At 42.4% G+C, this 27,228-nt stretch overlaps 1 protein-coding gene across 6 annotated transcripts in view; it reads right to left on the bottom strand.

Annotated features, from left to right (window-relative positions):
• plod1a (procollagen-lysine, 2-oxoglutarate 5-dioxygenase 1a) overlaps positions 1 to 27,228 on the bottom strand; it is a 93,125-nt gene that overhangs the window by 63,676 nt on the left and 2,221 nt on the right. For all 6 annotated transcript variants that reach the window (XM_068329811.1, XM_068329775.1, XM_068329789.1 and 3 more), the window contains 4 exons: positions 26,703 to 26,866; positions 7,464 to 7,576; positions 1,616 to 1,679; positions 771 to 868 (listed from right to left, as the gene is read on the bottom strand). In XM_068329811.1, the coding sequence (XP_068185912.1) occupies positions 771 to 868; positions 1,616 to 1,679; positions 7,464 to 7,576; positions 26,703 to 26,866 (439 nt within the window). The remainder of the gene's footprint in view (positions 1 to 770; positions 869 to 1,615; positions 1,680 to 7,463; positions 7,577 to 26,702; positions 26,867 to 27,228) is intronic.

Here is a 27,228-nt window from a genome sequence, read left to right as displayed (position 1 = left end):
AGGGACGCACAGTCCAGACAGCAGTTGCTGACAACCAGCTTTAATCACACTTCCAAATGATCATCAGTCATGGTGGAATGGTATTTATACTTAATGTGGGAAAGGCTGAAGGAAATGAACAAGTGGAACCGAATAATGCAGTCTAGGAGGTTTTACATTTACTCACTCGGGGTACTTTTCCTTTCTAAGTTCCAGAACTGTCCAGGAGCTCTGGACAGGGTCCAGAGGGTCTGGTCAGGGTGACCAGACCCTGAGAAAGATTGTGGAGAAGAGCTGATTCCAGACCTTGGGGGACCTGCGTAGGCAGTGGACTGAGTCTGGAGTACAAACATCCACAGCCACTGTGCACAAGCGTGTGCAGGAAATGGGCTACAGGTGCTGCATGCCCCATGTCAAGCCAGTTTTGAACCAGAAACAGCGGAGAAGCAGCACTGGACTGGTGCTCAGTGGTCCAAAGTACTTTTTTTGGATGAAAGCAAAATTTGCGTGTCATTCGGAAATCAAGGTGCCAGAGTCTGGAGGAAGACTGGGGAGAAGGACATGCACCTGCTCACAGTGCCAAAACCAAAAAAATGTTCCTGCCTCTTCTGGAAGAAAGTATTCACTATAGCCATTTCCATCCATTTTGCAAAAACCTTAGTTTTGAAAAAATCTCAGTTTTTTAAGTCTTTATTCTCAATTCAGTATTTGTGATTGACTCCTAATTTAGTCGTGAAAAAATTTCCACATCACTCATCAGGCTGTTTTGTTTTGACAGTACATTCTTGTACCTTTGTTGGTCCATTCCCATGGATGATGACAGGGAAGGTATCATATAGCAAATTTCTGGCTCGTACTCGTTCATCTTCAAACTTCAGCACCACCTCATCTGAAAACATACACACAAACATACAAGCACGACATTATTGATAATACAAGGTGCTGAAAATCCGGTATGTATCAAGAGGAGCCTTTACCGTGCAATCCTATATTGTACAAGGTTGTTTAAATTGTCATTATAGATTAAAGGAGTTTGACTATGATGTTTTAAGAAATGGACGCTCCCCCAAAAATCTATGTTTTTCAAAATCTATGACTAAAATACTGCTGCAGACTCTTCATATTGACTTATACTCAAGTATGGCTAATAGCTTATACAGTATATAAAAAACAAGAAAGTCAGAAGAATTTTGTCTATTGAATGGCATGAGAACCAGAACATTTCTTAAAAGTACTGTTGTAAACAAAGTAACATTTGCAACACGGCAACATAAAGCTTTCTAGTCAATGAAAAAAGTGTTGAGGGAATGTTTTTCTTCGATGGACAAATTAAAAAACTACTACTGCTCTCTCCCCGTGTCTGCGTGGGTTCTCTCCGGGTTCTCCGGCTTCCTCCCACCTCCAAAAGCATGCGCTTCAGGTTGATTGGCCGTTCCAAATTGCCCGTAGGAATGAGTGTGTGTGTGCATGGTTGTATGTCCTTGTGTGTGGTTCCGCGGTGCGCTGGCGTCGTGCCCGGAGTGTCCCCCGCCTCACGCCCTATGCCGCCGAGATAGGCTCCGGCTCCCCGTGACCCGCTGCGGCGGATACAGCGGTGGTGATCTGAAGATGACTGACTGACATTCTATTCACCCACCAAGAGCTCCATGAAGATTCTGGAATAATCTGCATCTGGCATCCAATGTGATATTTATGGATTTCTGAAACATAGAAATAAATTGTTATCAAATAGTTACAATAAGATCCCCAGACCCCCAATAAAGAAAAAAAAACCCTGCACATTTCAGGGTGGCCTTTTATTGTGGGTAGTATAAGGTACACCTGTGCACTAATCATGATGTCAGATCAGCATCTTGATGTGGCAAACCTGTGAGGTGGGATGGATTATCTAAGCATACATTTAATCAGTCAATGATGGCAGCCAGGCTAAACTTCGAAGGAAATGCTACTGGAAATATGAAAATGCAGTAGAAGTTCAGACAATTGAAGAGAAAGTTTCAAAAAGACATACTAACATCAGAGAACCAGAGAATCAGAGTCTTTATTTGTCATGCTGACACACGTTTTAACATATGACAGTACAAAATACGTCGCTGAAGGTCCCGGTAAACCCGGTCGATAAATAAGATAAGATAAATAAGATAAAATAAGTTAAAAAAAACAAGGGAAAAAAAGGGTTAACATTTAAGATAAATAAGAGAGCAGAGAAAAGTTAAGAATGCTAAATGTATAAAGTGTAAGTGTCTGAACATCAAAAATTTATTTACAATGCAGCAGCTTAAGTGTGTAGGTGCTCTATCTATTGCACCTGATGAAGCACCATGTTGCAGCAAATCCCCGTGTGTCTGTGGTGACATACAGAGCACCACAGCAGTTCAGCTGTCTAACAACCTCTGGAAAGAAGCTGTTTCTCAGCCTGGTGGTCCTGCTCTGGATGCTCCGTAGTCTCATGCCTGAGGGGAGGGGTTGGAACAGACAGTGTGCTGGGTGGGTGGGGTCTGTCATGATGTGGGTGGCCTTCCTTCTACACCTACTTGTGTAGAATTCTGTGGTGGTAGGTAGGCCACCCCCTACAGTCCTCTGTGCGGCCTTCACCACCCTCTGCAGAGCTTTCCTGTCTGCTGCAGAGCAGCTGCCGTGCCACACAGTGATGCTGGTGGTGAGGATGCTCTCCACCGCTCCCCTGTAGAAGGCCTTCAGGACGGGGATCCCCAGTCCAGCACGCCTCAGCTTCCTGAGGAAGTAGAGCCGCTGGTGGGCCTTCCTGAGCAGGAAAGAGGTGTTATAGCTCCAGGTGAGGTCCTCAGTGAGTTGAACCCCAAAGTACCTGTAGCTGGGGACCACTTTCACAGCTCCTCCTCCGATGTGCAGGGGGGAGGAGAGTGTCTTTTCTTCCTGAAGTCCACCACCATCTCCTTAGTCTTCCCCACGTTGATGCAGAGGTTGTTCTGTCTGCACCAGTGCACCAGGTGCTCCACCTCCTCTCTGTATTTGGACTCATCATTGTTGTGGATGCATCCCACCACTACTGTGTTGTCTGCAAACTTTACTATATGACAGCTCCGGTGTTTCGCTGAGAAGTCATAAGTTAGTAGGGTGAACAGGAGGGGGCTGAGCACGCAACCCTGTGGGGAGCAGGTGCTGAGGGAGATTGGGGAGGAGACCGTGTTGTTCATCCTGACAGTCTGTGATCTGTCTGCCAGGAAGTCCAGGACCCAGTTCCCTATGGTGGCAAACAGTCCCAGCTCTAACAGTTTCTGGTCCAGGGTCTGGGGGATGATGGTGTTGAATGCGGAGGTGAAATCCAGGAAGAGCAGGAGGATGTAAGAGTCCTTGCTCTCAAGATGGGTGAGGGATGTGTGGACCACAGAGGAGATGGCATCATCGGTGGAGCGGTTCCTCCTGTAGGCATATTGGTGGGGGTCCACCGTAATGTCTATGGAGTCCTTTATGTGTGCCATGACCAGCTCCTCGAAGCACTTCGGGGTGAGGGCCACCAGCCGATAGTCATTCAGCTCCTTCACCGAGTGGCCTTTGGGGACTGGGGCGATGGTGGCGGACTTCAGGCAGCTGGGGACTGTTGCTAGCTGCAGTGAGGTGTTAAAGATGTCTGTCAACACCTCTGCTAGCTGGTGGGAACAGTACATCAGCACTCTCCCTGGGATGCCGTCGGGGCCTGCAGCCTTGCGAGGGTTGATCTTTTGCAGGGTCCTCCTTACATCCTCTGTGGCCACACTGAGGGGCATAAACCGGGCATAAAACTTATTGAGGGCATCTGCTAGGGAGGGGTCTGTCGGGCCCTGTGCATTCCTGGTGTTAAAGTTAGTGATGCACTTGATGCCCTTCCACCTACTCCGTGGGTCCCCTGAAGTCAGGTGAACCTGGATCTTTTGAGCATAAGTGGATTTAGCCTTCTTTATTCCCTTATCCAGAGCCCTCCTCACTGCCCTTAGTGCCCCTGCCTCCCCCGCCCTGAATGCAGCATCCCTGGCCTTCAGCAGAGCTCTCACCTCTGCATTCAGCCAGAGCTTCTGATTCGGGTAGACGGTGACGATAATAACATAAGTTATTATCACGAGAATTAGAGATAATTAGAGAATTAGACATAAGCTTGAAGCTGATGTTTAGAATATCCACAAGAAGCATCCCAGAAAACCACAGACATCATCAAGTCCCACCAAAGAAGAAAAAGTACTGAAAACATTTCAGCAAAGTCCTAGAAAATCTTAGCTTGTCATGAAGAGGGGATTCCTTCCTAAATTGTATTTGTACTTCAACTGCATTTTCATACTTCCAGACATTTTAGAATGAAGCTCTTTTATTGGAAGTGCAGTCTGGCTGCTGTCACTGACCCACAAACAATTCAGTTATCAGCTTCCTAGGGGTCTGGGCTTGTACTAGGAGGTAGTATGACGAAGTCACTGTGGCTCAGTGTAAAAGAATTGAGCAAGCCACAAAAAGCCACATTCTGTGTCCAAGACAGCGGTGCAGCGCATGGACAACTAAAGCTTGTCGTGGTGGGGGTACCCCCCCAGGAAATCATTTAGAAAATGGGGTTGTTTTCCTGCATTTTGGTGCATTCTGAGGGCAAAATCTTCTGTTAAGTTTACGTACAAAAATACACTGAAGTCAACAGTTCAAGCTTAACTATCTTTATTTCTATCCTACTTTATGCAGGTGAGATTCAACAATATGAGATTCAACAATTGGAAACTTGCATTCACTATGTGAAGATACAGTCATACAAAATATTACCCAATATTTACTTGTAAGTTTTACTTAGACTAGAAGACATTTTAACTTTGACTTAGACACTTTGATTTTGTTAAATATGATTCTTGGTATTATTCAATGTTTACTAGTAAGTTTTACTTGGACTAGAAGACATTTTAACTTTGATCACCACCACCGCCAACACCATTGGTATGTTTTCTTAAATTCGATAACATGATTTTTCATTTCAATTTAAAAAGGCATGAAAAATAGCAAGCGAGGTGAATACACATTTACATGCATTGCTGGTTATTCCTGCCGGTCATAGGGATTAAAAGTCTAAGACTACAAAAAGGTATTGATGATATCTTTCAATCATCTTTCAGTCTGTCACCACTCCTTCCCTCTGTCAGTATTCACCATTTGTTGTTCAATTAGATTTTAACGCAAAGTACCAAGCTGTTTTTTTACATGCATTATTTCTTTTTGCTATTTGGGCTTATAGGAACCTAATAAGAAGAAAAACTAAGCATCATCCTTTGATGTGATATACTATGAGAGATAAAAGATGTCCACATATGTGGACTCTTGTTTCGAATTTCAAAAAAACACTATTAAGTCACCTTTGTGTAACAGAATGAAAAACTCTTTATTTCCAACTTGAACACAGCTGTTTTTTCCTGGACTGCTTTACAATGTATTAATAACACATACAAACAGATTTTTGAACATGTTTTGAATATTATAAAGTAAAAACAACATGTTAAAATTCCCCTTTTGGACAGTTAAAACTATTGAAACATATAAATATAAAACATTCAAATAATTCTTAAATCACAGTTGCATCAGGCTACTAATGTGTTTAGAAAATCAAGTTCTAACAATTATTCATTTTAATTTGTTATGAATGAACACACACACACACACACACACATACACACATACACACACACACACACACACACACACACACACACACACACACACACACACGTGCGTTCAGTTTGCAGGCACAAGTACACTTTACAGGTCACACAACGCACTCGGGTTCTTCCAGTGCAGCCTGGTTGTCGGCAGCGCATAGCATTCTTCATGCCAACCATCTCTGGGAGATGGGCATTAGCACTCCTGCTGACTGAGACATGGGGCAACTTTGTCACATGATGATTTTACCCTTTGAATTTAGTCATCTTCCTCTGATTCCCCTGACAGGTCTGCATCTGCACTATGATGCTGGGCCAAGAGGCTCTCTGCCACTTCCATACGGAACTCAAGGAACCCGATGGGTCTCGTCTTTGGTCCAGCTCATTTCTGGTCTTTGCGGTAGAGCAGCCAGCTGTTGGCTAAAGCCAGATCTGTGAAGTGCATGAACACCTTTATTGTCCACTTGTTTGTACAGGCGCTCATGCGATCATAGCTAATCATTCTGTCAATCAAGTCAACACCACCCATCTTCATGTTGTACCCACCAACAATGCTTGGCCGTGAGACAGTGACATATTGTTTCAATTTCTTGTCCCAGCGCTGGCACCATGGCTGTGTACCATGGCTTCAGGCTGTGTACCATGTGCAGCAGACATCATCAATACTGGTTTGTTGTCATACCACTTCACTACACACAACTTTTCATCTTCAGCAGACACTTTTGATGAGGTACCTCGTCCTGCATTCTTCATGGCTTTGTTTGTTGCTAACTTGTGGTCCGTTACAGCGAGTCGGTTCTTCATTATTGTTCCTGTTATGTACAGCTCCTTCTCCATCATTCGCTGCGCACCTTTGATGGTGGTGAAACATCAGTCGCAATAGACTTTTGTGCCAGGTGGTCAATGACTAGGCTTCCCAAACTCAGGCCTTCTGGTTCTTCTACCTTCTCAATCAGTGACTGTGTTCCTGATAGAGCTCAAAGTCAAGCACAATGCCATCTGCATAGCACAAAGTTCTTTATGCCAACTGGATTTGGCTTAATCGGCAGATATTGTCTCCATGGACAGGCTCCCGTGAAGGGTATCATCTGCTCGTCAATGGATACGCAATCAGGTCGATACAGAGACTTGCACCCGCACAGAATCCGATCCAGAAAAGGCCTAACCTTCCCGAATTTGAAGAAAGCTGTCGATCTTGGGAGCATTGGCTCACGCGCTCTACCGCCCGTTCTACCGCTGAGCCACTGCCAGCCCCAATTAAATCACTTTCTTTTTCAGAAGAGAAAAAATCGCAAGATTGGACATTGATATACAGTAAGCCTTCGTTACTTGTGGTTGATGGGTTCCAGGATCACTTGTGAACAATGAAATCTGGCGATATAGCGACAAACTATTTATTAAAGGTAATTTACACTTTTATGAAAACTCCCCATACTGATATTAAACCACCTTATACTGTATCTGTATTACCTGTTCCCACACTTTAAAAAACTTTTGTATTTAAGAAAAGTGTGTGTTTAATACTCGGAAGTACGCTGCATTCTGTGAGTCTTGGAACGCAGCACACACACGGATGCTGTCAGACAATAGCATGTGCGTACAATATCACGAGACTACGTACTAAAAATCCGCGATGTAATGAAGCAGTGCATCTTGAAGCACGAATAAAAGAGGGAATACTGTACCTATATTTTTTATTGAATGGGGTGTCCTAACTTTTCGTGTGTGTGTGTGTGTGTGTGTGTGTGTGTTTGTTTGTATAATAAAACTGTCATTAGTTGTTCATTTTTTTTAATATCTCATGAAATCAAAGTACAGTAGAATAAATTGCATTGAAATATTTCTTACTCTTTTTGTTGAATCAATGTAAATCTTTGTGAAAAACAACTGGTCACTGTCACTGTCTTCCCCCTTCCACTCAGCAACCATTTCTTTGATGTTTGGAAGGTAGCCAATGAAACCTGGGAATTGAAATTAGAAAGGAAAAAAATCTTTAGACTCGTTCATTTAACAAAATTGAACTGCCATGTTCATATACATTAACTGTCATATTGTTATCACTCACTAATTTGTCAAAGATAAGTTTCTTGCTTTATTTTCAAAAGTCAGTGATGATGAATGCCCCCATATTTAAATATCTAACACAGACTGTTGACATCTTTCTCTTTTACAAAAACAAATTGTTTCATACGTCTATCTATAAGCAAATTTTTTGGGTAAGATATTGAACCACATATATATTTTATTGATGGAAATTTTTCAGATTCGTCAAAATGAAATCAAACAGCGATAATTAAATCGATGGCTCAATGTGACAATGAATGAATGATTTCTTTTTTTTTAAATTTTGTACATGTGGAAGTAAAACAAAAAAATAGACAAACAAACAAGAGCATTGAAAGTAGACAAAAACAATAATAATAGTCAATACAATGACTCCAACATGTCCAAAAAGGAGTAAGATGAAGCATAAGCTTATTTAACTCTACCTCTTCTCAACTACTTAATTAACTATCAGTCATCTCAATCATTTATAGCTAAACATATTTACAAAAACAGAAATAGAATAAATTACACAATCATAAGTACTGAAAATAAACATTGTGCATATAAACGAACACAATAATCATTTATAATACCTGATTGTTAAATGGGTCCTATTATGAAAATAACACTTTTTCAGGTCTCTAGGTCTCGTTGTCCCATTTCCTGGCACCACCACCCCAACACACAATGGCGTAGGACAGCACACTGGACACGATGGATTGGTAAAACAGTCTAAGCAGATCAGAGCTGATGTTGAAGGAGGCCAGGCTCCTCGGGAAGTACATCCTACTCTGACCTTTCTTGTATACACAGTCCAGGTTGTGTGACCAGTCCAGTCTGCTGTCCAGCTGCAGCCCCAGGTACTTATAAGTCTCCACTACTGAGAACGTCTGCATGTGGCATGTGTCCGAGTTGTGCTGGAAGTCCGTCGTGTAGAGGGTGAAAAGAAGGGGGAGAGTACTGTTCTCTGCGGAGCCCCTGTGCTGCTGGTCACCACTGATGACAGACAGTCCTCCATACGGACGTACTGGGGTCTGTCTTTTAGATAGCCCACGATCCAGCTCATGAGATAGGGGTCCACAGCCATGGATGATAGTTTCTCCTGCAGGAGCCGGGGCCAGATTGTGTTGAAAATGCTCGAGAAGTCAAACAGCACCCTCACTGCACAGCTCCTGACATCCAAGTAGGAGAGGGCCCTGTGGAGGAGGTACAGGACGGTTTTATCAAGCCAAACCTGGGGCCGGTAGGCAAACTGGAGAGGGTCCATCGTGCCCTGCACCTGGGGACGCACGAGCTCCAGGACCAGTCGCTCTAGGGTCTTCATCACATGCAAGGTGAGAGCGACTGTTCAATAATCACTGAGCCCTATGGGGCGTGTCCGCACAGGGAAGATGCAGGATGTCTTCCATGGGGACGGGACCCTCCCCAGCTGGAGACTGAGGTCGAAGACCTGGTGTAGAGGTTCCCCCAGTTCGGCAGCACAGGCCTTGAGGAGTCTTGGGGGACCTGGTCTGGTCCGGCCACCTTCTTTGGGCGAAGCCTCCTCAGCGCAGACTTAACCTGTTCCGCAGTGATGGCCGTGTGTGGGGGGTTGGCATGTTGATCCATTTGGCCTGAGAGTGAGTTGAGGTGGGTGAAAGATCTGTGTTTGGCCCAAGGTAGATAGGTGAGGTGGACGGAGAGGGAGGGGGGGAGAAGGAGGCATGTGGATTCAGGTCAGCTGGGCCAGGGGAACTCTGGGAACAAGGGCATGGAGTGGTGGGGGAGCTGAACCGATTAAAAAAGCTGTTGAGTTTGTCAGCTCGCTCCACGTTCCCCTCCACTGTACTGCGACCCTCTCCGTAGCCGGTGATGGACCTCATGCCACTCCAGATGACCCGCACCTGGTTTCCAGCTGGTTCTACAGCTTCCTTCTGTAATTCTCTTTAGCCTCCCTCAGGCAGAGTCTCACTGCCTGCTGGGCATCCCTCATCTCATCCTCATTCCCACTCCTGAACACCTGCTTCTTCCTGTTCAGGACAGCCTTCACCTCCTTGGTTACCCAGAGGTAACACTTGACTGTCCTGACAAGGTCAAGCCAGTTTTAAACCAGAAACAGCGGCAGAAGTGCCTGACCTGAGGCCTGTACCATAAAGCTTGATGAACCGAGCCGGGCTTCCTCTTACTTATCTGGCTTCACTTACCGAGAAATCCGCCCTCTGGATTTTCGGTACCATAAAGCCGGCTATCAACTCACTAATTCAATTCAGGCATGTCCACTTGTAATGGAAATTTGTATTGTGTGTGTCCTGATTTGACTCTTATCATGTCATTACTGAGAACTTGCTTCAAAACCTCTCCATGCAACCGCTGGGCTAAGTCACATCTTAGTGTGTTTGGACAAAGAGGTCACAGCAGGTCACAGCCCATTAAACCAGATGCAGCAGACCCAGTACCTGTCTCAAAGGAGAACCGATGGAGAGGAGATGGAGACCTGTTTTCAGTCAAGGTGTAAGATGTTTTATGGGTGCATGAAAGCCTTTAAATTGCATTCCAAGGTGTAATAAAGATTTCTTAGGTTTCTTAGTTTTGGTGTGATAGGTTTGGTGCATTCCAAAAGTGTAAGGTCTCCTGATAAAGATGGTTTACGAGTGCGTGAAACCTCCTACACTGCATTCTCGAGGGTGGTGATGTTTATTCCTCAGCTGGGGGTACCACCAAAGGGAGGGCTGCCTGAGAGCTGGAACTGGCCATTCCTGCTCGCATGCAGGCCTTTCTTCTTCAAGGGTATAAAAGGTGAGGAGTTTCATACTCCAAAGAGAGTCAGCTGCGGGTTACCTACGGACGCCCAGCCTGGTTGAAGCTACTCTGCCTGGGTTGTGGGCTCTCCTTCCCTATGTCAAGGTAAGAGGCGAAGCATATTTGGAATGCCACCATATATTGTCTTAGCTCAACCAAATATTTGTTTGTTTATTACTATGCTCTGTGGGGAATGAAACTACCAGTTTATTCTAGCATCATAGAATTGTTTCTGTGCTCTGTGGGGAATGAAACTATCAGTTTATTCTAGCATCATAGAATTGTTTCTGTGCTCTGTGGGGAATTAAACTACAAGTTTATTCTAGCATCATAGAATTGTTTCTGTGCTCTGTGGGGAATTAAACTACCAGTTTATTCTAGCATCATAGAATTGTTTCTGTGCTCTGTGGGGAATTAAACTACCAGTTTATTCTAGCATCATAGAATTGTTTCTGTGCTCTGTGGGGAATTAAACTACAAGTTTATTCTAGCATCATAGAATTGTTTCTGTGCTCTGCTATGCGCTGCGGGGACTAAACGACACATTTAGTCTAGCATCATAGAGGTCTTTTGACTTATTGTTTGTTTGTTTGTACTTATTGTTTCTTAGTATTTCTATTCTCTGCGTGTAATAAATCACACATTCATTATATCCCTAGAGGAGTGGTTTGATTCATTGTGTGAGTGAGTTTTCTGTGTACCCACCTCCTACGAACCTATTTATTAAAGTTTTTCACAAAACACCACTCTAGATCTGTGCGCGCTCACATAAAAAGGGCGGAGGTTGTTGCATGCAACCAATCGCAAACATGCAACAGGACCGAGCTGCATATTTCATAACGGAGGAGCAAACAATAATAATTAATAAGTATGAGCAATACAAATCAATAATCCAGGCAAAAAGCAACACAGTTGCAGCTGCCAAACGCCTCAAGGATCGCTGGCACTAAATCGCCGACTGTGTCAATGCGGAAGTTAGTGCCATTGTAATATTACTTCCCCACTATGACTGCACTTGTATATCTGACTACAGTAACATTTGTGTGTTCCATAAATGTATGTGTGTACGACATTTTTCTTTATGGCATGTGATTGTAGCCCCCGCGACTTCATGAATAGCTCTACATACCTTTAAATAAATGAATCAATCCATGATTTACTTAAACACATAATTCATTAATGGCATTTTATCTGTGGCTTGCTTGTAACCCATCCACCGAGGGATTTAAGGACATCATAATAATTACGAACATCACTAAGAAATATATTAACTGTGGCAAAGAACCTTAGTGCAATGCACACTGTCTGCGGGACTGTCAGCAGCTGACAGATGTAATGTAATCCCTCTCCCCAAAACCCATACCTTTTGTACAGTTCAGGCAATTCGAACGGATTACAGCGATCTCTAAATATTCTCTCGCGCCTGAGCGCTCTTCGCACAAGCTGTTCACCAAGATCCACCAGGTTCTCATAAAACGGACAGCCCATTTTCCAAGAGAACTGATTGGTCAGTAAGTGGGGCTGTTATACCTGCTGAGCTCTTTTCCTGAACTTATCCTGCTCCAGAGCAGGTTAGGTGTTCAGCATAGGTTACCGCGACAACGTAGCCCGATAGAAAGTTATCCACCTTTATGGTACCGAAAAGCCAGGGTTAAGCCTGAAGTTATCTCGCTAAGCCGTAATCCAGCTTTATGGTACAGGCCTCTGGGCTACAGAGAAGCAGCACTGGACTGATGCTCAGTGGTCCAAAGTACTTTTTCGGATGACAGCAAATTTTGCATGTCATTCGGAAATCAAGGTGCCAGAGTCTGGAGGAAGACTGGGGAGAAGGAAATGCCAAAATGCCTGAAGTCCAGTATCAAGTACCCACTGTCAGTGATGGTCTGGGGTGCCATGTCAGCTGCTGGTGTTGGTCCAGTGTGTTTTATCACATGCAGGGTCAATGCAGCTATCTATCAGGAGATTTTGGAGCACTTTCATTTTTTCAGCACGACCTGGCACCTGCTAACAGTGCCAAAACCACTGGTAAATGATTTACTGACCATGGTATTACTGTACTCAATTGGCCTGCCAACTCTCCTGAACTGAACCCCATTGAGAAACTGTGGGATATTGCTAAGAGGAAGTTGAGAGACAGCAGACCCAACACTGTGGATGAGCTTAAGGCCACTATCGAAGCATCCTGACCTCCATAACACCTCAGCAGTGCCACAGGCTGATTGCCTCCATGCCACGACGCATTGAAGCAGTCATTTCTGAAGAAGGATTCCCAACCAAGTATTGAGTGCATAACTGAACATAACTATTTGAAGTTTGACTTTTTTTGTATTAAAAACACTTTTTTTTATTGTTCGGATGAAATATGCTAATTTTTTGAGATAAGGATTTTTGGTTTTTCTTTACTATTTTGCAGAAGTCATCAACATCAAAATAATAAAAGGCTTGTTGTGGCTTCAGTTGTGTGTAATAAATCTAAAATATATGAAAGTCTAATGTTTATTAGTACATAACAGAAAATAATGAACTTTATCACAATATGCAAAATTTTTGAGAAGGACCTGTAGGTGGGCTGAAGGTATACGAGGTTATGGTCTGATTCACCTATTGGGGAAGGGGGGGTGTATGACTCATTGGCATTTGTGTAGAACACATCGATGGTTCTGTTCTTCCGTGTGGGGCAGTTCACACACTGGGTCACTGTAGGGAGAGATGAGTCCAGGGTGACGTGGTTGAAGTCCCCCGTGATGATGACAAGCGCCTCCTGGTGCCGGGTCCAAAGATCAGAGGTGGTCAAACAAATGGTGTCTGGGTCCGCACGTGGGGGGACGTAGACGGCGAGGACAATGACGTGTGAAAATTCACACGCCGGGTAGTAGGGCCTGATGCTAACAGCTGTTAGCTCCAGATCCTGGTTGCACAGGATCTTGAGCGCACACACATACGTGAAAATATAAGAGAAAAACTTGGTCTTACCAGTAAAAACTCATGTTTCATTAGTTTGCGTAGCTTAGCTCCCTTGTTATCCATGAGCTCGCGTTGTCCATAACAATTTTCAGAAAACACAGTGCAATTATCTCACGGGCCGGTCTGATCATGTTTACACAATGAGCCATGAGTCTTTGTTCAGCAAAGACTGAGAAAGCAGGTCCACACTTAGTGCCGAAAAATCAACCGTTATATCATGAGTGCTAAACACGAAAATTAGAGGGAAATAACTAGCGGTGAAGTTACTTAAAGTTAAAAAAGTTGCAGTCAATGGCAATCGAACCGATCTGTAATGCAGGCGGTTTCGCACGGGCAACAAATGCATGTTAACGCGCAGTGTTGATTGGTCAGCTCAGAGGAGGCTGGAGATATGGAAGGCTCAGACGGGGGGGGGGGGGCTGAGAGCTACGCCCCATTAAAACAGAGCTTCACGGAGCAGTAGAGGATTTACAAATATTCAATGAAAGAATTTGAAGACCACGGATTAATTTGACATTTGGACATCTGGCAGCTGAATGACATGAATTAAAAAAAGGATAATGTGGGAGCTTTAAAGCCTTTCTTCCCTCCTGTACCACTTATAAACCATGTTTGCACCGCTTTTTAAACTGGGTCATACTTGGACATCGCTTGAGCTCATTTCCCAATCCATTCAACAGCCTCACTCCACAAACAGAAATACTAAAACTTTTTAAAACTGTTCGTGCCCTTTGATGTTTTAAATTTAGCTCACCCTTCAGATTAAAATCCCCAACTCTTAAAAAACGATTTTGGAATATTCCAAGGAAGTAAATTGTTTTTGCTTTATACATGATTTGTGCTGTTTGAAAATGAACCTGGTTTATGAATTTTAATGGTTTTGAATTTAAGAATAATGAATTAGTTTGATCTCTAACTGGTGTTATGAACTATTCTTAGGGGTCTTTTCTGCAAAATGGATAGCGGCTGTATTGTACAGTGCGCCCTCGTTTTTGTGGTTAATGCGTTCCAGGAACCACACGCGATTGAGGAATCCGCTATCAAGATTGCGATCTATTTATCTTATTATTTACAGTAATTTAAACTTTTATGACCCTCCCCATACTGTTATTAAACCACCTTCTGTTTTATCTTTTCCAACACTCTGATAGACTGTTTAAAACACTTTTGCGTCTCAGGAAAGTCCAACACTGACAGCACGAGTGCACTTCCGGATATCGTCAGCCAATAGAAAGTGCGTACGGTATCATGTGACTGCCGACCAAAAATCCGTGATGAGGTGGAGTCGCAATCGTTGATGCGCGATCACGCGAGGACACACTGTAAATTTTTAAGTATTGCCCCGAAATTCTGCACAGTAATGTAAATATGGTAAAATAAATGAGCAGAGAATGTGGAGTGATTTGTGGTCCAGAAAGTGATTTGCTTTGCTCAGAACTGAAATACTTCTTGATAGTTTGCATTGCATGTCTTATATCTTCTCCTTTAGGCTTTTCCCTCCAGGTGTCGCCACAGCGAATCAGTTGCCTCTATCTAACCCTGTCTTCTGCATCCTCTTCTCTCACACTGACTACCTCTCACTACATCCATCAACTTCCTCTTTGGTCTTCCTCTTCCTGCCTGTACACACTTCTTCACCTCTTTTCCACACTCTCCATTGCCCTGGACTAAAGAAGAATAAGAAGAATGAGAATAAGAATATGAAGAATAAGAAGTTTTTTTTTGTTTTTTTTGCAAAAACACTTTACTCACATTCAAACATTTTACAATTTTACATTAGATGAAAGCACTGAAGTGCTTCAGAAAAAGAAGAATATTTTTTGCAATCAACAAGAGAAGCCTGTGTGACAGAGCACCCACTGCCTGGGCCAACAGGATGACGGGAAATGGGCCTGACCCACAGTGGAGACTTCTGTACAAACCTCCCCTCAAGAAAAACAGCCGGCCCCCAGTGGAGGATTTTACATGGTGCCATCAGTTCCAATACTTTTATCTCTGTTTTTACCCCTGCGGTGTTCCAGCCAGTGTCCTTTCTGTCCCCTCGTGAAACAGTCTTTCATGCTTTCAGTGAGTGTGGGAGACTTGCAGTGCTCTTCACTCTTCTAACGAATGTTTTTAATTTGTTCAGTGAAAATTTTAGCATCAGGAAATTCATCTACTGTGCTGGGTACAATAAATCGAATCAGAGAAAGTGGCAGCTTTTAAATTTTATCTGTGGAGACGCAAAACTTGCAAACTTCCTGTTATAATGTACTAATTTTTATATTGTACTTCCTTTTGTTTCTTGGTGTTTAATGTTTTTGAGTGATTAGTGTTTTTGAAATTTTATTTAATGAAAAATTGTAAAATGTTCTAAATGTTCCAAATGTTCTAAATGTTAAATGTGTTTGAAGTTTTTTTTGAAAAAAATCTTCTTCTGAGGCACTTTAGTGCTTCACCTAATGTAAAATTGCAAAATGTTTGAATGTGATTAAGGTGTTTTTGCAAAAATCAAAACAAAAAATCTTTAATCAAAACAAGAATGTTTTTTATTTTTTTTGCAAAAACACTTTAATCTCATTCATTCATTCATCTTCCAACCCGCTTAATCCGCTAACGCAGGTCGCGGGGTAGCCAGTGCCTATCCTGGCAGTCTCAGGGCGTGAGGCGGGGGACACTCCGGGCACGACGCCAGTGTACCGCGGAGCCACATAGAAACAAAAAATCATTCATACACACACTCACTCCTATGGTCAATTTGGGACCGGCCAATCAACCTGAAGCGCATGCTTTTGGAGGTGGGAGGAAGCCGGAGAACCCGGAGAGAACCCACGCAGACACGGGGAGAGCATGCGAACTCCGCACTAATGTCACTAATCTCATTCAAACATTTTGCAGTTTTACATTAGATGAAAGCATTAAAGTGCCTCAGAAGATCTTTTGCAAAAAAGACTCCAATCACATTTAACATTTAGAACATTTAGAACATTTTACAATTTTTCATTAGATGAAATTTCAAAAACACTAAACACTCAAAAACATTAAACACCAAGAAACAAAAGGAAGTACAATATAAAAATTAGTGCATTATAACAGGAACTTTGCAAAAGTGAGGTGGTCATCAACTAAAGTGCATAGGACATTTTTGTAACACCAGATGTTCCTAAAGTTATTCAGGTCTTTTGTCAAAACAAGAAGAAGAAGAAGAAGAAGAAGAAGAAGAAGAAGAAGAAGAAGAAGAAGAAGAAGAAGAAGAAGAAAAAGAAAGCTCATCAGCTTTATTCCTCTGCAGTTGCCACAAATCTGCACATCTCCTTTGTTCTTAAAAATAGGCAAAGGCACACTTTCCCTCCATTCCTCAGGCATCTTCTCACTATCTAAGATCCTGTTGAACAACCCAGTCAGAAACTCTATTGCCCTCTCTCCCACACATTTCTATACCTCCACAGGTATATCACCAGGACTGAGTGCCTTTCCACTCTTCATCCTATTCAATGCTCTCCTCACTTCATCCTGACTAATCTTTGCTACTTCCTGGTCCACAGCAGCTACCTCTTCTAGTCTTTGTTCTCTCTCATTTTCCACTTTCATCAACTCTTCAAAGTAGTCTTTCCATCATCCCATCACACTACTAGCACCTGTCAATACACTTCCATCCCTATCCTTAATCACCCTAACTTGCTGCACGTCCTTCCCATCTCTGTCTCTCTGTCTTGCCAGCCTGTATAGATCAGTTTCTCCCTCATTACTGTCCAAACTAGCATACAAGTCATCATAAGCCCCTTTTTTGGCTTTGCTACCTCTACTTTCAACTTAGGCTACATATCCTTGTACTCCTGTCTACTCTCCTCAGTCCTCTCAGTGTCCCACTGCATATATCATTTATGCCCAATATAAACAATGTCCCCCGGGGACGCCACAAGCAATGCACAAGTATGTTGATGAACTTCACAAACTGTTTTTTGTTACTTAAATAACTAAACATCCAATGTAGTGATAACCCACTGATTCCATATCATTCCAATTTACTAATTAATATGTGATGGTTAATTGTGTCAAAAGCCTTTTTAAGATCTATAAATACCCAAACTGAATGCAATTTGTGATCCATTGCATTGGTGATCTCCTCGATTGATTCTGTTAATGCCAGTGCTGTTTAACTTTTTGCTCTGAAACCATATTGACTGTTGGAAAGTAATTTATATTTGTTTATAACCCTGTCTAATCTGTTGTTGAATAGTTTTTCTAAAATTTTCGAAAATTGTGCAAGTATAAAAACAGGACTGTACTTCAGAACTTTAGCGGTTTTCATTTTGTTAGGAAATTTACCAGTGTGAAATGATCAGTTACACTTGTATGTTAGAGGTTGTGAAATCTCCCCAATTACAAGTTTTTATATCAATTTCATTTGAATCAGTAGATGTTTTGCATTTACATGTATTTACCATTTCTATTACAGTATTTTCTGCACTATAAGGCACACTGGATTATAAGGCCCACCTTTAATGAATTGTTCATTTTGTAATTCATTTCATATAGAAGGCGCACCGGATTATAAGGAGCATATAATAAAAAAAAATTGAAGTAGATTTTAAAAAGTAGTGGCTGTAGTTGGGCTATCCGTCCACTGGCTAAAGCATTCATGACTGAGTACTGCGTGTCAATGAGAAAATTATAGGCTTTTAGGTGTGCCTTATAGTGCGGAAAATACTGTAATTCCTTTTCTTGCACTGCCGTGGGGAATATTGATCTCAGATTTCTCTCTATAAGGCTATTATTATACTCCTCAAATGACCATGTATAAGGAATTTTTTCCTGCAAGATTAGGTCCAACATTTACAAAAATATTGTTAAAACTGTTGACCACATTATATGTAAATGTCCCCAATTCACTGTGTGTAAAATAGTTGAGTTTTATTGTGAACGGCACTTTTATTTTTTGACGTTGCCATTTCCTGGGTAAAAAGGAAGTTTTTTGAAGGTCGCAGAGCTTGCGTAGCGTCACAAGGTAAGTAAGAGGTAATTAGTGTAGAAATGTCAAAGAGGTCGGGGAAAGAAACGAGTGATAAAAAGGTTATAAACAAACAGGAGAGTAAACGGAAGGAGTTTAGCTCCAGACGAGATTGGCAACAAGGTAAGTTAATTGAATTTGTTTGTGCCTGAAGGTTTCATGTTTATTGTATATATATTTTGATTTTATATTGTAAAAACTATTATTTGCTAAGGGAGCTAATGTGCCGTGCCATTGTTTCATTTTGTTTCATTTTAGCTCTTACGTTGGTCTAAACCGTTGGTCTGTGAACCGAATCGTTCATTAAAAGTCATTACACCATCAGTCCTGGCTTACACTTATTTTGACTGGTACGCTACAGTAAGAGCTGACCATCCCCCACCGCTATGCTGCACAACGTAGTTCAACGGTCTCAAGGTGCATTACCCACATCGGACAGCAGATGGCAGACGTTGGTCAAGAAAATGAAACGCTGAATGAAAACTTCACTCAAAGGAAGGAGCAACGGCCTCATTTGTGAGTGTTGAGGACATTAATGAACAAATTACTTGTTTGCTGAAATAAATTCAGGATTACAAAGAATTGCTACAAAATGTAAGTGAAAATACACGGCAAGAAATAAAGGAAACAATTAAATTCAAAGAAGAAATGTTGGATGACTTGGAATGCAAAGTCCAGAGCACGGTAGATGAGCCTCATCGCTCTGAACGCATCAAAGTACCAACAGAAAAAATGCTTGCTTATCAAGAGGAAGAAGTAAAAAGGAAAAAAAGACTTACCAGTGTAAATGAACAATGGAAAGCTCAAGTATGTGAAGCAAGAGAAAAACTAAAGTCAGATATAAGTGAAGCACAACTGGCATCACTTGTAGATATTTTAGAGAAAGAGGAGATGAAATCATGAAACTCTACATGGAAATAAGAGCTCATGTGACACCAACGACTGATTTAAGGAGAAAAATGGATGCATGTTAAGCAGTAACTCATGACATTATCAAAATCAAATATGAAAGACTCTCAGACGTTAATGGATAATTTGATGCTGAACGTGAAAAATTTTGCCTGCGTGAGCTATTAAATCGGGATTACGCACAGTCCATTTATGGCTCTACCACTACACAGTCAAGTGTCACCCTCTCTTCATACATTGCATCAAAATGTGCTGATGCAGCAGCATAATTAGCTGCAAAAGAGGCAGAATAGCAAGGATAAAAGCTCTACAGGAGCAACACAAGAAAGAAATGGAAACTGAAAGATCTGAGCTGGAGCATCTGCAGGCTGAAAGGGATGTAGAAGCAGCTCGAGCCAGACTTTAAGCCTATGACAGAGAAATACAGGTGAATGACATCCTGTCAGTAAGGAGTGAGCAGGTGAACCCAGATCCTGTGTCACAGCCCCTGCACTACACCCAGCTAACACAGCCATATTTTCTGCGCCCCTTGGTGTTGCTCAACTAGCGCAAGCTATGCAGGACAGCATAACAATGAACAGGCTTCCAGTACCAGAGCAGACAGAGTTCGCTGGTGAGCCGATTCACTTCATTGAGTGGAAGACTTCCTTCATGTCACTGATAGACCAAAAGGGCATTTCTGCTGCAGATAAACTGTATTATTTAAAGAAGTATGTCAGTGGTCCAGCCCGTAAATGCCTACAAGGCACCTTTTTCAGAAATGATGAAGCAGCTTACCAAGATACTTGGAAAAAACTTCAGTGACACAGCCAGGCATTTGCTATTCAAAGAGCCTTTAGAGAGAAGTTATCAAGCTGGCCAAAAATACAGTCTAAAGATGATGAAGGACTAAGAAACTTTGCAGACTTGACGAATGTTTGCTTACAAGCCATGCCTCATGTAAAAGGCCTGGAAATATTAAATGACTGTGAAGAAAATCAGCACAAGACCTGTGTCATGAACTGCATGTTGAAGTTTGTCCAGTGGAACTAAAACTAAACACTGTGATGGGAAACAATGCAGTTGTAAACAGTGAAAAGGTGTCTGGCCTCTGTGTGAGAGGTTACAGCTCTGCAACACACATTCCCCTACCTCCTACATACACAAAAGACTATATACCTGCAAACCTTGAACACATACCAACCTGTGAAACAGCCAAACACTAGAGTCACCTGTCACCAATCAAAGATGAAGTCCCACCACTCCTCAGTTGTGAAGTAGGTCTCTTGATTGGTTACAACTGTTCCAGAGCCTTAGCACTTACACAAGTGATACTAGGCAAAAATGACAAGCCTTATGCTGTTCAAACAGAGTTAGGGTGGAACATAGTTGGTAGTTCAGCACCTTACCTTGATTTATGTATGAAAGACAGCCTTTTTCATTGTGTTGCTGTAAAGAGGTTCCCTCAGTAACTCCCATTGATGCAATGGGAGTTACTGATTTCCAGTGTCACAGGAGGATCTCATCTTCCTTGACAAATTTAAAACAGGCATAAGGAAAAATATACAGGGACATTAATAAATGCCATTGCCCTTTAAGGAAAGGCCATACATGCCTGATAACAAACAGCTTGCAGAAGTCAGACTCAACCACCTGAACAGGAAACTCCAAAAATGAGAAATACAAAGAGGATTATGTCAACTACATGAGTGACATCATCCGAAGAGGTGATGTAGAGGAAGTCCAGGATGATGGAATCCCTGGTGAGAAATGGTATCTTACCTCATCACGGCATTTAACACCAAGAGAAACCAGAGAACTGCGTGCCATCTTCGACTACTCAGCCATGCATAAAGGAACCAGCCTTAATGAGCACCTTCTGTCGGGACCAGACATGATTAACAATCTTACTGATGTCCTTGTCCGCTTTAGGCAGTATCCAGTAGCTCTGATGTGCGACATGGAAAAAATGTTTCATCAGTTTAAAGTGCTAAAACGTGACTGTGACTTCCTCCGTATTCTTATGGTGGAAAAATGGAGACTTAAGTGCACAACCACAAGAGTACAGGATGACAATACATCTCTTTGGTGCTGTGTCTTCCCCAGGATGTGCAAACTATTGTCTAAATCATCTGGCCAAAGAGAAAAGCCTCGCATATCCATTGGGTGCAGGTCATCACCAGAGACTTTCATGTGGATGACAGTGTTGTTAGCACGGAGACAATGGAGAAAGCCGTACAATTGGTACAAGAAGCACGCAAACTATGTGCTACAGGTGGTCTGCATCTCCATAAGTTTGTATCAAACAACAGTGATGTTCTAAACAGCATACCATCTGAACATGCAATAGACACAACAACAAAGTTCCTTGCTTTCTGTGAGAAACAAACAGAGAGAGCATTAGGCCTTCATTGCTAGCCTTGCACTAGGAAGTAGTAAGCCCAAGCCACTGTGGCTCAGTGTAAAAGAATTGAGTAAGCCACAAAAAGCCACATTCTTTGTCCAAGACAGCGGCGCAGCGCGTTAACGACCAATGCTTGTCGCGGGGGGGGGGGTGGCGTAGGGGAGATACCCCCCCACAGGGTGGGTACGGGGGGCCTCCCCCGGGAAATTTTTTAGAAAATGGGGTTGTTTTCCTGCATTCTGAGGGCAAAATCTTCTGTTCCGTTTACCTACAAAAATACACTAAGGTCAACAGTTCAAGCTTAACTATCTTTATTTCTATCCTACTTTATACAGGTATAAATGTGAGATTCAACAATTGAAAACTTGCATTCACTATTTGAAGATACAGACATACAAAATATTACTCGATGTTTACCTGTAAGTTTTACTTATACTAGAAGACATTTTAACTTTGACCACCACAAAAACCATTGGTATGCCATAGTTTTGTTTTGTTTTTTTCATTTTTTTTAATAATATGATTTTTCATTTCAATTTAAAAAGTAATGAAAAATAGCAAATGAGGTGAATACACATTTACATACAACGCTGGTTATTCCTGCCGGTCATAGGGATTAAAAGTCTAAGACTACAAAAAAGTATTGATAATATCTTTCATTTACCTTCTGATCGGTCTGTCACCACTCCTACCCCCTCTCAGCATTCACCATTTGTTGTTCAATTAGAATTTTAACGCAAAATCTACTATAAAACATGGGATTCTTAATTTCTTTCGATCGATTGTCCTTGCCTTGTCGTACACCAATTTGCGGATTTAGCTCGTATAAATAGAATCATTCGGTTTTTCATTGGATGAAAGGAGGTCATGACTCGAGTGCATATTTAATGATCGGGAGCGTTCAGGTCACTTCGGCTATTTCTGTCGGATTGTGGAAATAGCGGCGCTAGTGAGCGGCCTAGCGGAAATAGCGGCGCTAACGGAAATAGCGGCGCTAACGGAAATAGCGGCGCTAGCGGAAATAGCGGCGCTAGCGAGCGAAAAAGTTGTAAGTTTTAGCCTTTTTTCCATAAAAATGAGAACGCCACTGTGGGTACACAGTCTAAAAACCTTGTAGCCAATCTGGAATTTACTTTGCCTATGGCAAAGTGGCGAATGGCTAGCGCAAGCCCAGCATTGGAACACTGAAAGAGACTGCTTTACATTAAACATCACACTGAAAGACCAGCCTCCCACAAGGCATGGAATATTGTCCACAGTTGCATCGATATATGACACTCTTGGCTTTGTCGCCCCCTATCTTCTCAGTGGGACAAGAATCCTGCAAGAAATGTGTCGTCATGGTACTGGTTGGGATGACCCAGTACCTGAACATTGGAGGCCTAGGTGGGATCAATGGAAAAGGGATCTCATCGATCTTGAGAAAATACAGACTGCCAGACGCCTATCAACTTTGGAGAGAACTGCATCATTTCTCAGATGTGAGCACCACCGAGTATGGACAGTGTACTTATCAGAGACTTATGAACAGCAAGGGAGATGTACACTGCGCCTTTGTCACGCTAAAGTCCCGTGTGTCTCCTACAAAAGTAACCACCATCCCCAGGCTTGAACTAACAGCAGCAACAGTCTCGGTAACAGTGAGTAACATACTCATCAAAGAGTTAGTCTCCATTGATCTGAAAGAGTTCTTTTAGACAGACTCTAAAGTTATCCTAGGATACCTGAATAATGAAGCCAGACGTTTTCAAACTTTTGTTGCAAACAGGGTGCAAAAGATTTGCAACAGCACAACACCACAGCAATGGTTTCATGTCTCCACCAATGAAAACCCTGTAGACAAGGTGTCAAGGGGAACAACAGTGGATGAACTGCTGTCATCCACTTGGCTTGTGGATCCCAAGTTCATGTGTGAAAAGGAAATACACCCCCCAGAAAATGAAATGCTGGAGCTTCCAATCGGAGATTCAGAAGTAAAAAGGGCTCAAACATTGTATACAACGACAAAAGTGAGTCTTTCTGACCGCCTGGAGAAGTTTTCATCCTGGTCTCAGGCTGTCACTGCTGTAGCCTGTATCAGACGGCAAGTCCTAAAAGACAAGTCAAATGCTCACACTACTGTGAATGAACGACAAAACGCAGAGCTTGTGATCATCAAAGACTTGCAATGTCAAACATATCAGGAAGAAATCAAAGCACTACACAAAGGGAAACAGCTGGCAAAGTACAACAAGTTGTATCATCTTGATGTTTTTTTAGACAGAGATGGTGTGCTCAAGGTGGGAGGAAGAATACGTTGTTCAAACCTTGTTAGCTTATTCAAGCACACGACTGTCATCCCCACAAAACATCTGTAGTTGAACGTCCAGTTCATAAATTAGTTCTGCTACTAAAGGCCCTTAAGCAAAAGTGGAATGTGAGAACTAAGGGTTGAGATGCATGTTTTATTCTCGGGCCATCCATGTTAGGAAATTATTTGTGTTTTGAGTTATTCTGTATGTAAAACACATAATAATTTGGTGGGAGTGTAAATGACCCCAATTCACTGTGTGTAAAATAGTTAAGATTTGTTTTGAAACGCACTGCTATTTTCTAATGTTGCCATTTCCTGTGAATAAGAAAGTTTTATTTTGAAAGGTCACAGAACAAACGTAGCGGCACAAGGTAAAAAAAAAGGTAATTAGTGTAGAAACGGCAAGGAGTACGGGGAGAGAAACAGTGATAAAAACATTATAAACAAAAGGGGGAGTAAACTGTTCGAAGGACTTTAGCTTCAGTCGAGAGTGGAGAAAAGGTCAGTCAGTCATCTTCAGATTACCACCGCTATATCCGCTGCAGCGGGTCATGGGGAGCCGGAGCCTATCTCGGTGGCATAGGGCGTGAGTCGGGGGACACTCTGGGCACGACGCCAGTGCACCACGGAGCCACACACAAAGACAGACAATCATGCACACACAGACTCATTCCTACAGGCAATTTGGAACGGCCGATCAACCTGAAGCGCATGCTTTTGGAGGTGGAAGGAATGCAGATTTCATGTTTATTGTACATATTTTTGATTTTATATTGTAAAAACTATTATTTGCAGAGTAAGCTAATGTGCTGTTGTCTCATTGTTTCATGTTGTTTCATTTTAGCTCTTACGTTGGTCTGTGAACTGTTGGTCTGTGAACCGAATCCTTTATTAAAAGTCATTACAACATCAGTCCTGGCTTCCACTTATTTCGACTGGTACTCTACAATATTCATATTGTCCCTTCTAATATTATTATCAATAAAATATTGAGAATAGCTCTGTTGTTTCACATCATTTTAATAACACTATCTAATATGTCTCATATGCCTTTGATGTTGTCTTTGTTCTTACATCCTGCTTCGAAGCGATGATGTATTGTAATTTGTCAGTGTTCATGTGTTCGTCTGTCTGTCGTCCACCGAATATCTTCACAACCATTGCTGATAGAAAGATGAAACAAAAAGGCACATTACTCAGGCGGCAAAGGGGATGAAAAAGAGATGATGACCTTGACCCTGGGAAAACTAGGACAACTTGCTCTTTTGACAGGTACCTTTTCCTTTTCAGTTAACTCCTTTCCCAATCTCATGATTAGTAAGCAGAGCAGACTCTATCTGCTCAGGAGGCTGAGGTCTTTTGGAGTGCAGGGGGCACTCCTCAAGACCTACTATGACACTGTAGTAGCCTCAGCTATTTTTCATTGGGTGGTCTGCTGGGGCAGCAGCATCACTGCGGCCGACAGGAAAAGACTGGACAGGCTGATCAGGAAGACAGGCTCTGTCTAGGATGCTCCCTGGACTCAGTGGAGGTGGTGGTGGAGAGGAGGATGACAGCCAAGCTCTCATCAATAATGAATAACCACTCCCACCCTCTGCAGGAAACGCTACAATCACTGGAGAGCTTCTTCAGTGATAGGTTGCATCACCCGAGATGTGTGAAGGAACGCTATAGCAGATCCACCATGCCCTCGGCAGTCAGGTTATACAACCAGCAGTCCTTCCAGCAGGCCTCTCAGAGAACACCACGTTCGAAAGCTAAGTGATGACCAATGTAATCTGTACTTTGTAGTATGTAGTGTTGATGTAAATTTTAAATTGTTGATAATATAATAAATGTTAATATGTTTATGTGAATATGTATATTTCATACATATGTTAATATGTATGTATTATTTAAGTATGTATGTATGACTCCCCCGCTGCCACAATCGCACAAATTTCCCCACTTTCGTCTGTGCTCAATGTGAATTAGCACCACTTGGACGTGTGTCCATTGGTACACACATACATGTGGCCACACCCTCTATCTCAAATTAACAATGAGAAAGAAAATCCGTTTCTACAAAGGGAAAATCCAAAAAGGTAGTGATCAAAGTACATTTATGTAGTCTGTGTAGGTTCTCAGTTATCCAGGTCATGGTTATCTAAAACTGTTTAAATCAATCGACTTAAGAAAGTTTCTTGAAAACATTTCGCCTCTCATCCAAGAGGCTTTGTCAGTTCTGAAGGTGGCTGGTCTTGTCCCAGCTTATTAACCCTGTGGGGTGTGGTCAGTGCTATTCACATTTCAACAACCATAGTTGAAACCAGTCTGGCTCCTCAACGATGCCTAATGGGGTTGTTGAAATGTGAGTTTCACCAAGCCTTCGTATACCAATGAGGGTCATTAGCATGAGACATATCACCTGGGTTAATCTGCTGAGACATTCTCTTTGGGAGTTTTGAAAGGACCTAATTGTAAATGGGCGAAAGGTGATGTCGCACTTTGACATGGACATTTGACATGTCAAAGTGGAGAAGCCATCTCTGAACAGGGGGTTTGCTACATTAAGTAACACGTCTAACTTGCGTTGTCCAAAGTTGGACCAACAAAAAAAACTAAAAAAAAAATTGGTTTATTATTACAAGAGCTTTGTATGACTTAAAAACTAATTTATGGAAGCCCTACTACAATGTGACCCACCACAGCTGTGTAACAAGACAGGAAAACATAATAACGTACCCCCTGAGTTCAAGAATCTGTTGCCTTCTGTAACATGAGGGTGTTTGTCTTCTAGGTGTCTGTCAGGCCAGATCAAGCTCTCAGAAGAAAACACCACTTTGTGTCCAGCCTGGTGGAACTTCTTCAACAGCTCTTTAGGTCCCGAGGCAAAAAGCACATCATAGCTGTGTCAAAAAGGGAGAGAACATCATCATTCATTTCATTCATTTTCCTACCCATTTCATCCGCTTGCGCGTGTCATGGGGAGCTGGAGCCTATCCCAGCTGGCATAGAGCATGAGGCGCCGTCAGTGCAATGCGGAGCTACACAGAGACATACAAACTGAAGGGTTGTGGATGTCCTAAGGAAGTTGATGAGTTTCATCGCTGTGCTCATTACTCTTAACAACATTTTCGCATAGAATGGCACAAAAGTACATTCTGATGGATGAGGCAGTGGTAAGGAATTGTACCTGGGTTTGTTTCATTTTCATTTCATTTTCATGTACCTCTGCTGTAGCAGGTCACGGGGAGCTGGAGCCTATCCC

The sequence above is a fragment of the Antennarius striatus genome, chromosome 2 (assembly GCF_040054535.1).
Source record: "Antennarius striatus isolate MH-2024 chromosome 2, ASM4005453v1, whole genome shotgun sequence".
Classification (NCBI taxonomy): Eukaryota; Metazoa; Chordata; class Actinopteri; order Lophiiformes; family Antennariidae; genus Antennarius; species Antennarius striatus.
Note: the sequence above shows the minus strand (reverse complement) of the source record. Positions and strands in the feature narration are given on the sequence as shown.